The sequence below is a fragment of the Thermobia domestica genome, chromosome 7 (genome assembly GCF_964235325.1).
Source record: "Thermobia domestica chromosome 7, izTheDome1.hap1.1, whole genome shotgun sequence".
Lineage (NCBI taxonomy): Eukaryota > Metazoa > Arthropoda > Insecta > Zygentoma > Lepismatidae > Thermobia > Thermobia domestica.
Genome location: NC_137460.1, coordinates 114,755,919 through 114,768,605, shown reverse-complemented (window position 1 = coordinate 114,768,605; position 12,687 = coordinate 114,755,919). Strand labels below are relative to the sequence as shown.

At 33.0% G+C, this 12,687-nt stretch overlaps 1 protein-coding gene across 1 annotated transcript in view; it reads right to left on the bottom strand.

Annotated features, from left to right (window-relative positions):
* The window catches only part of LOC145689294 (ATP-binding cassette sub-family G member 1-like), a 125,765-nt gene that overhangs the window by 48,547 nt on the left and 64,531 nt on the right, over positions 1 to 12,687 (bottom strand). The window contains exon 10 of the mRNA XM_081763433.1: positions 11,866 to 12,034. Coding sequence (XP_081619559.1) covers positions 11,866 to 12,034 — 169 coding nt within the window. The remainder of the gene's footprint in view (positions 1 to 11,865; positions 12,035 to 12,687) is intronic.

Below are 12,687 nucleotides of genomic sequence, written 5' to 3'. Positions count from 1 at the left end.
TCGATAAAGTATGGCATCTAGGTCTTCTATACAAACTATTTTCTTTCCGCCTTCCAATATGTTACGTTCGGTTCATCTACCATTTTCTCTCCGGTCGCCTGACCTATGTTTCCATCAATACTGCTCTCTCACACCCTGTGTTTCTCCATTCTGGTGTTCCTCAAGGATCGGCTCTGTCCCCGCTTCTTTATCTACTGTATGTTGCTGACTTTCCTGCTCTTCCTACGAACGTCAGTCTATTTCAATATGCGGATGATACGGCTTTTCTGGCAACGGCAAATACTATTCAGCACATCAATCGCATCCTTCAACCTGCCATTGATACTTTCATTCAATGGTGCGAAACCTGGCGCCTCAAACTTAACGCCAATAAAACACAAGCCATTATCTTCCTACCACCAGGTAAACGCAGTCGGGTTCATCGCAATCCATCCAATCTCAGTATTGAGATTGCAGGAACACCACTTTCTGTTAGTCCCACAGTCACATATCTAGGCATTATCTTCGACTCCCATCTGAAATGGTCTGCTCATCTCAAAAGTCTTGCTCTTAAAGCGACCAACCGTCTAAACCTACTGCGACGCCTAACTGGGACTACCTGGGGCCTGAAACCTAAGATACTTCTAAACACCTACAAGGCTTTTTTACGCCCTGTTTTGACTTATGGCTTTACAGCCTGGCTATCAGCTCCAGAGTCATATTACCGCAGGCTGCAAATTCTTGAGCGCCATGCCCTACGCCTTGCCTTTCGAATTAAATTACCAAGCCCTACACGTGACTTATATGAGAGAACACCTTTTCCACAACTCCTTTATCACCTAGAAGACCTCCGACTCCGGTACGTTACGAAGCGATTCCAGACTCACCATCCATTGCTCTTTGATGCCATGCACCACGAAGCCACTCTTCGCAAACCTTCAACTATTCTCCGTCATTCTCCACTCTCTCTGCTGTTTACTCTGTACCAATACGTTCTCCCACCAAATAGTCCCGACTTTCAACTTCTTGAAGACTTCCTCATTGCAATCCCTCCACCATATATCATTCCATCTTATGTTGCACAGTGATTTCACCGCACTAACAGGGCTCCACTCGTCTCCATTACGTCCAGAGTAGCCCCTGGACAGAAGATAACATTCATTCGTCTCTCTAACACTCTGTGTTGTGTTGTGATGTCAAGTGCACCTCATTGTTCCATTTCTCCACACTGTTCTGCTCTCACGCTCTCCTGTTGAATTGCTCACACTTATTCATGTTTTCCTGTCCTTATGATTATGGTTAACGGCCATAATGTCCTTTCAATTGAAAGAACTTGGATTTAATAAAGTTAATAAAATCTCTTTTGCCTCACGACAATTAACCTACACCTCCAGTTCCTATAAACTCCGCTTCCCAAATAAAGGGCGTAACCCTTTGGGTGGGTGCTAGCTAGCTACGGCTAGAAAAAAAAAAAATTCATTAATGCTCCGTCATTCATCTTTCGTGTTCAAAGTTGCATGCAGCAAACGCTGCCCGTTTTTTCCTCCGCTATTAATTTCGTGGCGCTACATTCGTTCAGTCACATATACAGGACGTTTCAATAAAACCATTCCAATAGGTAAGTATATACATAGGGTAAATTAAAAGGTAATTAGTTATTCTATAAGTTAATTAGTTTAAAATTCTATAAAATTATTGGTTGCTTCCTATTAACAAGGTGCAAGGTAAATTCGTAATTAATCTAATAAAAGTGCAAGTAAAATTCGTAATTACAAATTAGTTTCATTGTGCAACACATTATGTATATGTAAATCATAAAAAAAAATCGTAATTAGGGATTCATCTCATTGTGCGGAACATTATGTCGTACGTAAATAACAATTACATATGTAAGTCATATAAAAAATTAATTCATATTATCATTAACACCCCATACTCTTTTATAAGTTCAATTACATACATCGTACTCGTTCATGAGTTCAATTGCAAAATACTCATTGCGCTATTAGCGTAATTAGACTCTCATTGAAAATACTCATTACTTCAATTACCAAAATGGTATATAAATTCCCTATTATCCTACTGAGTTCTTCCGGCATAATCCCGATGTTGCATAATAACACCAAGGCGAAACAAACTTATTTCTGTGAATATGTAATATAAATACATAAAGCAAAAAATCTAAATCAAAAAAGCCTGGTTTAAACCAAAAAAGCCTGGTTTAAACATCCCCGAAAAACGGGTTTTTGGCATTTTCAAAAACAACCATGGTTCTTGCCAACTCTGCTTACTTTTGTGTATAAGAGGTTAAAATATTCTTATTATATACATTGGTTAATCCTGTGGAATTCATAATGTAAATATGTTGAAGAAAAATTGTTTGAAATATCTTTTCGAAATTCATAGTTTATTTTCGAGGTTTTATATTATTATCAGCATCAACCACTAATTAAATGACGTTTTGTGTTATAGAGAAGCGAAACAAAGTCTGCTTTATCAATTTAAAGCAGAATTTTGAAAAAAGCCCAAAATTTCCCAAGCAAAAAAGCAAAGCAGAAAAAACCGAGTTTTTTTCCAAAAAAGCCGGTTTTTCTCCGAGCCCTTGCATCTCTATACCTAGGTACAACAAACAATAAAATTTGGAATAATCTAAATATCGACAAGGGAAGGTATTTGATATACTGAAAACGCTACCAGATCAACAACGTTGCAAACTCAACATCAAGTTGTATATTTTGAATGGAATTATAATAGATATATTTCAAATTTATTTGTTAAACGAAAACATATAATACCACTATGTTATTGAACATTATAAACTAAAGATATTACAGTATCACAAACATCTAAAGTTTGAAGCCACCTACACTAGTAACAAGCAAGTGAAACGGATGGGCCAGTTCAAATCTAAAGTAATTTAGTGTAGAATACTATTATGATCATGGTATGACGTATTTAGAATACATAAAGGCAAAGTTACAAGGAAATGGAAAATTTCACTTTTTTCAAAAAAAAAAAAAGAAAGAAAAAGAAAGAAAGAAAGAAAAAAAAGAAAAATCTTTACTTCCAAGCACTTAGAAAAGTATTACATTAAATTATTGTTAGTAGATGGTTTCCAATAAACATAAAAATCATAATTTGACACCTCAAACATAGGTGGCGATAGCTATATTACTTAAAATAATATATTGTATTTACGGGAAATTTTTGATGTGATTATTGCTTTTTTTTTTTTTTTTGCTTCTATAACATTGTAACAATTGTAGTTGTAATTACACGTTTCCGATATTACATAACTTTAACTAGTATTTCAAATTTTACCAATACTTATCATATTTCTGGAACAGTTTGTTATAACAAACTGCTATAACGGCAAGACTGAAGTTTATAGGAATAATGAGATTTAACAAACAAACAAAAAAAAAAGAAAAAAAAAGAAACATAAACACATCCTCTGTAATTTGAACTGCTGATCAAAGATGAAGTGGAATTACTTCAAGATGCACACTAACCAGTAACTTTAGGAAGGCAGATTTGAGCAGTGTTTCTTGGTAAATGTGTACGTAGAAATTACAAAGAAGGAGAGAGAGTTTCCTGTATTTTGTACCTATTTTCTATCTAGTCTTTTCTTTACGTATGTGGCAAAGCGACTTTACTGCTTACTGCGTTCTGATTATTAAACGTTTTAAACAAATCAAATAGTGCGTATATGTTCTCTCTTTCTCAACCTCCTTTCTTATTCTATGATATTAATAATACAAATCCATTTTCACTAATATTTGTGGAGAATACCACTCAGCAGTGGACAAAACTAGTAAGTGTGCGCAGTTTTATGATTTGTTTTCTTGTGAAGCAAAACCTAGTGTTTTGAAATCCAATATGAACTCAATCTTGCTGTCTCAAAAATGTAAATTTCTGTTTGTTCACAAACACATGGAGATAACACGTGACATTCGTCAATAAAGAGACGTTGTTCAGAAAATCGTTATTACACATTCCTGATATGTTGCTGCGAAATTTCCTCCGCCTGTTCTTATCATCATCCAATAATTTCTGCAGAGCCTGACTCTTGCACGGAGAAAAATTTTAAATCTTTGTGTAGGAACATGTTCCTAGCAATTTCTAAAAATGTAGATATACGCTTACGTACAGCAGGATTAGGGAAAACAATGTAAGGGCTACGTAAAACATCTTGCCTTACACATTCGATATTTTCAGGTGTCTTTACAGTTCTTCGTGGACCACCCCTGCCCTACCCCAGGTTTGAACTGCCCCTGCTGTATTCCACTTCTTCACCAAGTTTGACTCGGTGCTGAGCCGGACGTTAAACTCAAAACCACCTCAACTGGCTTGAGAGTCCATCTGTGCAGTTAAAATGTCCAAACTTTCTCTCCAGGGTTATATGTGATTTGATTTTCATATACTGTTGCATAATGAAAACTGCTTTACACTGTACTAGCACTCCATCTTATATCACGTCACATGCAAAATATCCAAAACAAAATATTTAGAGTTGCTGAATTTCATGAGTCATGTATCGTTACTATATGTTTTTTCCATGGAGTTATTATTGTTTATAATGGTAAAACTTATTGTGGTCCATGCATTATTTGCTTGGTAGTAGTTTAGTAAATAAAATAAAATACACGCGACTAACTTTCATTCTTACACATAGATAATAACAGAAAATAAACTAATAGTTTAGTTTTGGCATTTATGACTTTCAATCGATACCAATACGGGATTCCTTCAATAAAGTCCTAAGCTCTTTTATGATATTAAAGTCATGAGCGAGTCGTTTCTTTATCTTACAAATTGATCATAAATGATTTATATAAGAGAAATCAGCATTAACTGCTACAGGAACGCCAATTGTTCAGGTGTGACGAAATTATTGAATTTTACTCAGCGGTACAGGACTGGAATCAAAAAGAAAAGCAAGTGCATCATAGGATCAAATCTTAGTCAAAGACATTTTTCTTCTTCTTGGAGATTCCCTTTACTTTGTAGTTCTGTAATTAAGAGGATAGAATACTCAAATAAATAAGTATAGCTAACAAGGGACATAACCCAATTGTCCGGCTCCGATTTCAATGATTTTTTTCCCGATAGAGGACATGTATGTATTATTTGTTATGACAGAATTTCTTGCCATGGTGCATGTTTTCTATTTTTCTATAATTTTTAAGAGTTGTGGTGTGGTTATTAGAGATTACTGCAGAAGTCCCTTACTACCCTTTGTAAACGGAGTGATAATGAAAATACAACCATGTAAATACATATAACGCCTAAGGGGAAGCCGTATGGTAGGTATAACCTTGACGGCGGCCATCTTGAAATCCGCCATTTTGAATTAAGGTCAAGTTTTTGAAATGGGAATAGGGTAATATGATACATAATTTCAGGCTAAAATTTAATCAGGAAGACAATGGTGAAGTTAGTTTTAAGATATGCCCATTTGAGGAAAAATTACAGGCATATTAATTGTTTATACTTACTATGTGCGTAAGTCCCTTGCCTCCGCTTTTAATCCGCGTATTAATGATAATAAGTGGATAAAAGCTTCGGTAATATATATTATGCCTACAGGGAAGTGATACGGTAAGGGTTCCTTGACGGCAGCCATCTTGAAATCCGCCATTTTGAATTAAAGTGAAGTTTTGAAAAATGAATACCATAGCATGTGACACCTCATTTTAATAGTAAATTTTCCCAAAACGCCAATTATATGCTTATTTTTATTCTATAGTTAACTGGTATGAATTTAGGACTGTTTCTAATGTGCACCAAACGTCCATTATTCGATCTTTCAAATTGGCAACACTCCTAATTTTCATCGCATGTTTTAAGATTCCAAGCGGCACTTTGCAATTGTTGCCATGGCTCATGTTTTCTAAATTTATTACATCTTTTAAGAGTTGCGATTTGTCAGTTCGTGAATAGTGTTAGGATAAGCATCCAGCAGCCTTTCTGAATTTTGAAGACTTGCAATGTAATTATTTATTTTAAACCAGAATACATGAGGAACCTATGGACCTACAAATGAAATACAAGAAATACAAATGAAATTAAAACAAATTGGTGTTATACGAACACAAAATTATCAAGAAATATAGCCTATAGGTTGCGCAAACGACAAACAATAAAATATTTTTAATAAATACAACATTAAAGGAACAGCAGCAATGATAGAAAATATCAAAGAGGCATAAAATGACTGTTCCCAACACACTGTTTGTACCATGAACATAGTATGAAAACAGGTAACTCGTTTATAAAGAGGTGTAACTTAATCGAGTTCCCGATCAATACTGATTATAAATCTTACAAACATGAACTATCGACAACAATCACTAGAAAACGAATTACTTTTTTGTCTTACTAGCTAAAAAATTACCATAGAAAATAAAAAAATACACAAAGAAATAAATATAAATCAAAACAAAAGAACATTGATTTGCACAACAATCATATTTCGTTTTCCTTTTTGAAGTGAATTTTCATTTGATTTCCGTCTCATCAGCTATCCATTACAAGCTACGTCTTCGGTATTACCTGAATGCAAAGTTGGACTTCTTTCCTTGTGCGATGATTCATGTCAGTAAACGAGGTTTTGAAGGGCAGGTATAGGAAATAAATAATTACATGGCAAGTCTTCAAAATTCAGAAAGATTGCTGGATGCTTATCCCAACACTATTCACGAACTGACAAATCGCAACTTTTTTAAAAAATGTAATAAAATTAGAAAACATAAGCCATGGCAACAATTCCAAAGTGCAAATTAGAATCTTAAAACATGCGGTGAAAATTAGGAGTGTTGCCAATTTGAAAGATCGAATAATGAACGTTTGGTGCACATTAGAAGCAGTCCTAAATTAATACTAGTTAACTAAAGAATAAAAATAAGCATACTATTGGCTTTTTGGGAAAATTTACTATTAAAATAAGGTGTCAAATACTATGGATTTCATTTTTCAAAACTCCACTTAAATTCAAAATGGCGGATTTCAAGATGGCTGCCGTCAAGGATACCCCTACCGTATCACTTTTCTCTAGGCATAATATGTATTACCGAAGTTTTATCCACTTATGATCATTAATACGCGGGTTAAGAGCGGAGGTAAGGGACTTACGCACATAGTAAGTATAAACAATTAATATGCCTGTAATTTTTCCTCAAATGGGTGTACCTTAAAACTAACTTCACCATTGTCTTCCTGATTAAATTCTAGCCCGAAATTGTGTATTGAATTGCCCTATTCCGATTTCAAAAACTTGACCTTAATTCAAAATGGCGGATTCCAAGATGGCTGCCGTCAAGGTCATACCTAGCACACGACTTCTCCCTAGGCCTTATATGTATCTACATGGTTGTTTCTTCATTAACACTCCGTTTATAAAGGGTAGTAAGGGACCTCTCTAGTAATCTCTAATAACCACATCACAACTCTTAAAAATTATAGAAAAATAGAAAACATGCACCATGGCAAAAATTTCTGTCATAACAAATAATACATACGTTCTCTATCAGCAAAAAAAAAAAAAAAAAAAAAATCGGAGCCGGACAATTGCGTGATGTCCCTTGTAAATATGAGAATTAAATAAACACATCGCATTTAATATATTGGAAATATTTTATATAGAAAGTTGAATAACGAATAGAAAATAGGAAATCAACAGCGTGTCTAGAGTATGTCAAGAATGAACGGTCATATTTACAAATCTAACTAATTACATTAAGTACACAAAAAATGTAAGCTTTCAATATTTTCCTGCAATCTTTAGTTGAGAGGAGAGTAAGAAAATTGGTTATGTTTGAGCAGTGATGAAAATTTTCCGGAAAATTTTGAAACGGAAAATTTTCCGATTTATGAAAACACTCCACTTATTCCTACATCGTTGTTTAGCCGTGATGTGGGGTGGGAAATTTTCTTCTATATTTTTCCGGAAAATTTTCCGTTCTTAAATATCAGTGATCAAGTAACAATTCCTCAGTGTTCATAAAATTCATTGAATTCATGTATAGAAATGTTAAAAAGTGAAAGATCGTTTAAAGAATCTGAAAATTTTCATGGCTCAATTTTCCGTACTATATAGGAACAACTGAAACAATTTTTCATGAATCGAAATATTTTCTGTCTTCTATGGAAAAATTGAAGAACTTTTTATGAGTCGGAAAACTTTCATCATTTTGAAGCAAAAAGTAAAACAACTTTTTGTGAATCGGAAAGTTTGATTGCTCTATAGAAACAAGTGAAAGGAATTTTCATGAATCGGAAAATTCTCATCACGATGTAGAAACAAGTGAAAAAACTTTTCATAATCCGGAAAATTTTGGATATTATGTATAGTGATGTTAGGTGGAAAATTTTCCACTATATTTAACAGCACATTCAGCTATAAAATTAGTCCTGTAGAGGAAAGTGTCAGCAACAAATTATCATTTTCCAGTTACTTTCGGAAACCAGAAAATTTTCTATTTTAAGTTGGTAAGTGAAAATATACAGTGTTTCTCTCTTTCTTTTTCTTTCTTTCTCTCCCTCTGTGTGCGTGTGTGTGTGTGTGTGTGTGTGTGTGCGTGCGTGTGTGTTTATGTGTTTGTGTAAAGTGCAGGGAACATACATCGAGTTCGTAGAGAACAAATATCCCATTCCAATATTTAAAATGTAACAAGAAATTGAAAAGAAACCTTTATGAATTTATCAATTTCAGAAACAGAAAATTCCAGTATTTCTTCACATGTAGGCCTGCCTATGTAATGAAATAACTGCATAAAAGTTCCTTATGAAGATTATTTTTATAACAGAAAATAAGAAAATATGATTTTATTGTGTTTAACACTCGTAAATCATAATTTCGATATTGGAATTTTGTATAATCAACATCTTAGAGCAGATACTCGTACTTGTATTGGAAAACTTCTATTAATGTGTATAAAAAATTATTAGAAATAATGACGATTCGATAGAACAAGTATATATATAGAACAAGAAATAGGTTTTTTATTTTGTAAATTAAAATGAAATTACTTTTTGCTTTTAGAACGCAGAGCTAATAGTGCAGCTTTTTATGTTTGTTTTATTATTTTATTGGAAGAACAACTAGATAAATCAGCTTCCTTATTAGTTATATTTCACTTTCTCTTCTGAATGAATATATGAATAAATAAATGTTTGTTTCCAGAAAATGGTCAGTATTTGCTTTCATGAGTTCCTTAAAATCGAATTTTGGGTAGTCAAAAATTTACAGTAGGTACTTTATATTGTATCTACTTATTTATAAATGTTGCAGTATGTAAATCTGTAAAAGTAGTAAAGCTATGATAAAACCGTCTTATGCGTATTAAACTGACGAAATGTAATATTGTAAGATCAAAGGTGGATTCTGATGGAAGAACGCATTGAAGTTTTTGAAACATTCTTGAAATGAAGGATCGTTAGATTTTCACTTCTTGAAACTTTTTAAGACAATATTTATTACCAATAAATTTTACGGCTAAACAAGGATGTAGGAATAAGTGGAGTATGTTTTTATGAATCGGAAACTATTCATGACTTTTAATACATTGAAATTTTAAATAATAGAATAGTATATTTGTACTCTACGAACTCGATGTATGTTCTCTGCACTTTGCACACATACACACACACACACACACACACAGAGAGAGAGAGAGAGAGAGAGAGAGAGAGAGAGAGAGAGTAGATGAATTGAGTTGATTTTGAGTTTAACGTCCATTTCAGCAGCGAGAGTATATAAGACGAGACCAATTAATTAACGTGGAATTCGAACTACATGAGCTCTCGCTGGGAATCGAAGCCAGGACTTACAAGCCAAAGATGCGTATGCTAACCGCTTAGCAACGAAGGAGCTCACAGAGAAAGAGAGAGAGAGAGAGAGAGAGAGAGAGAGACTGTGTAAAATTTTACTTCCCAACTTGAAATATTAGAAAATTTTTGGGTTCCCGAAAGCTAATTGGAAAATTATAATTTCTTGCTGACTAAATTTCCTCTACAGAAATTCAATTTTGTAGCTCTATGTGCAGTTAAATATAGTGGAAAATTTTCCACCTAACATCACTATACATAATATCCAAAATTCTCCGGATTATGAAAAGTTTTTTCACTTGTTTCTACATCGTGATGAAAATTTTCTGATTCATGAAAATTCCTTTCACTTGTTTCTACAGGGCAAGCAAACTTTCCGAAAAGTTCTTTAATTTTTCCATATAAGAGAAAATATTTCGATTCATGAAAAATTGTTTCATTTGTTTCTATATAGTACTGAAAATTGTCTGAGCCCTGAAAATTTTCAGATTGTTTAAACGATCTTTCACTTTTTAACATTTCTATACATGAATTCAACTAATTTTATGATTGCTAAGGAATTGTTACTTGATTACTGACATTTTTTTTTAGAACGGAAATTTTTCCGGAAAAATATAGCGGAAAATTTTCCACCTCACATCACAATGTTTGAGATTCGTTACTAGAATTACAAGCAAGAAAAAATGGTTTATTATTTATCTGACTTCTTTTATAAAGCAAATATTACGACAGAAAATAGCAAAATCTCTATTAATACTTAAGTTCGTTACCTTCCATTATCTCTGGTGTGATATATAGAGTTTCTAAAGACTAAGGTTCAATGAATATAGTAGTACCTTGGAATCAGAATTTAAGTATTCCAGAATCCGCTCGACTTCCAAGGCAATTTTTTGCCCTTTAAAATAATAATCAAAACTGAATTAATTCTTTCCTTGGTCCCATGAACTCGAACTTTTAAAATTAATTTAACAGTAAATACACTAGATTTACCCGAAAACGTTAGCAAATAAAAGATATTGGAATATAAATGCAATTAATAAAATTTAAAGTGTAAAACCCTGAGTAAAAAAAGTGCTGATAAAGCATGCGGAAGCAAGATGAGAAAAGATTTAAAAAAATGAAGATGATGAGTTGCCTTCGATGATAACTCCCCCCTAATTCGAATTTGTCGAAATTATAATAATGTATCTAAGGAAAGTCCAGAGATTGATCTATCTTTGCCATATACTTTATATTTGAAATTATTAAAACAAACATTAGATAAGAGGTGTGTCAGATGATTATTAAAATATTGTATATATTGTATAATTTTTCTCTATTATATCCTTTATATTTGCAATTGTTGAAACAGATATCAAACAAGTAATGAGTCAGATGATTATTCGAACATTGTATACATAGTTCTTGTTTTCTGTTACGTTATAGATGTAACATTGTTTTTGTTTTTCTTTGCACCAATGCCAATCAATGTATATCCTTCTTTATTTTATTTTATTTTATTTTATTTTTATTTGCTCGTCTTTCTCTCTATTTTTAATCTCTCTTTTAGTTTTATTTTATTTTTATGTTTACTCTTATTATTGTACATGTATATAAGTATTTGAATATAACTTAATTCTTGTAAGCCTATTGTAATTGGGACAGCCGTCCTGTTATAGGTGACAAATAAATAAATAAATAAATAAATAAATAAATAAATAAATAAATAAATAAATAAATAACACCAGGTAACTGAGTTTCTGGTAGTTTTGGTGAATGCATTCTGGAGAAATACTGCCAGAGAAACGTATGCCTGAACACATAAACAATGGTGCTGGGCATCCGAATTCTGAAGCAGCATTCAGATTTCAGGCCAAAATTTGCTGGAATTTTCCTTTCGTATTCCAAGGTTTTCGAGTTCTGGGACTTTGTATTCTAGAATCAACATGTATTTGTACGTCCTATATTTCAATATAAGCATACCTGAAAGTACCATTATAAACAAGGAAACAATTACCTGCTTGCACGTGTAATGAAGTAATGTCAATACTCTGTAATATTATCTGTATTTGTACTTACATGTTACCGTAGAGTGAATACAGTTCACTGTAAGAAGAAATACTATTGTGAGGTACAAGCAGCCTACATTGCTGAAGACATGAGATGCATCATTTCCAATTCCGTAGGACAAACTGCCTACTGCACAGCCTATGAGGAAATGGTACGCCAACCGAAGCAATGCCAACTTCTGTAATAATAATAATAGAATTGCTTTAAAGTGAACTACTTGTCAAGAAACATGATATCTCAATACCTTCCTAGATAATGTCTATTCGTATAAGTATTTCAGTGGGATTAGATATATTTATACTTACATACAGTACAGTATTTTCCTCTGAAGTCGTCTTTGAAATAGTACGAGATACTACCATCATTTGGAGATTTAATCTTGATCTTAGAAATTGTATTTAAGAAAAGTATAATTTAATGTACAGAATTAAAAATAAATCATATCTTATTTTGGTGGTATTTGTAATCTACGTACAATCTTGTTAAAAAGAATTTGGAAATCCACTTCTGTTTGAAAAGCCCTCGATTCGAATGAAATCTGTACCCTTACCTACGATTCGAATGAAATCATATAAATGCGAATTTTCCTTCATCAATTGAGATATTTATTTAGAGCCAAAGTATGTATTTGAAATTCCTATATACCGTTATCAAAATATGACCTTTCAAAACTAAATAAGTGCCCAAGACATTTCTGAACAAATCTGTACATTTACAATCACTGTGCACTCACATCTTCTTTTCAAGGAAGTATCTGTAAGTACCTCTATCTATAAGGTGCTATCTGCTGGTGGGACTTGTTCTACGTGCCTACACTCTCTCACTACCATA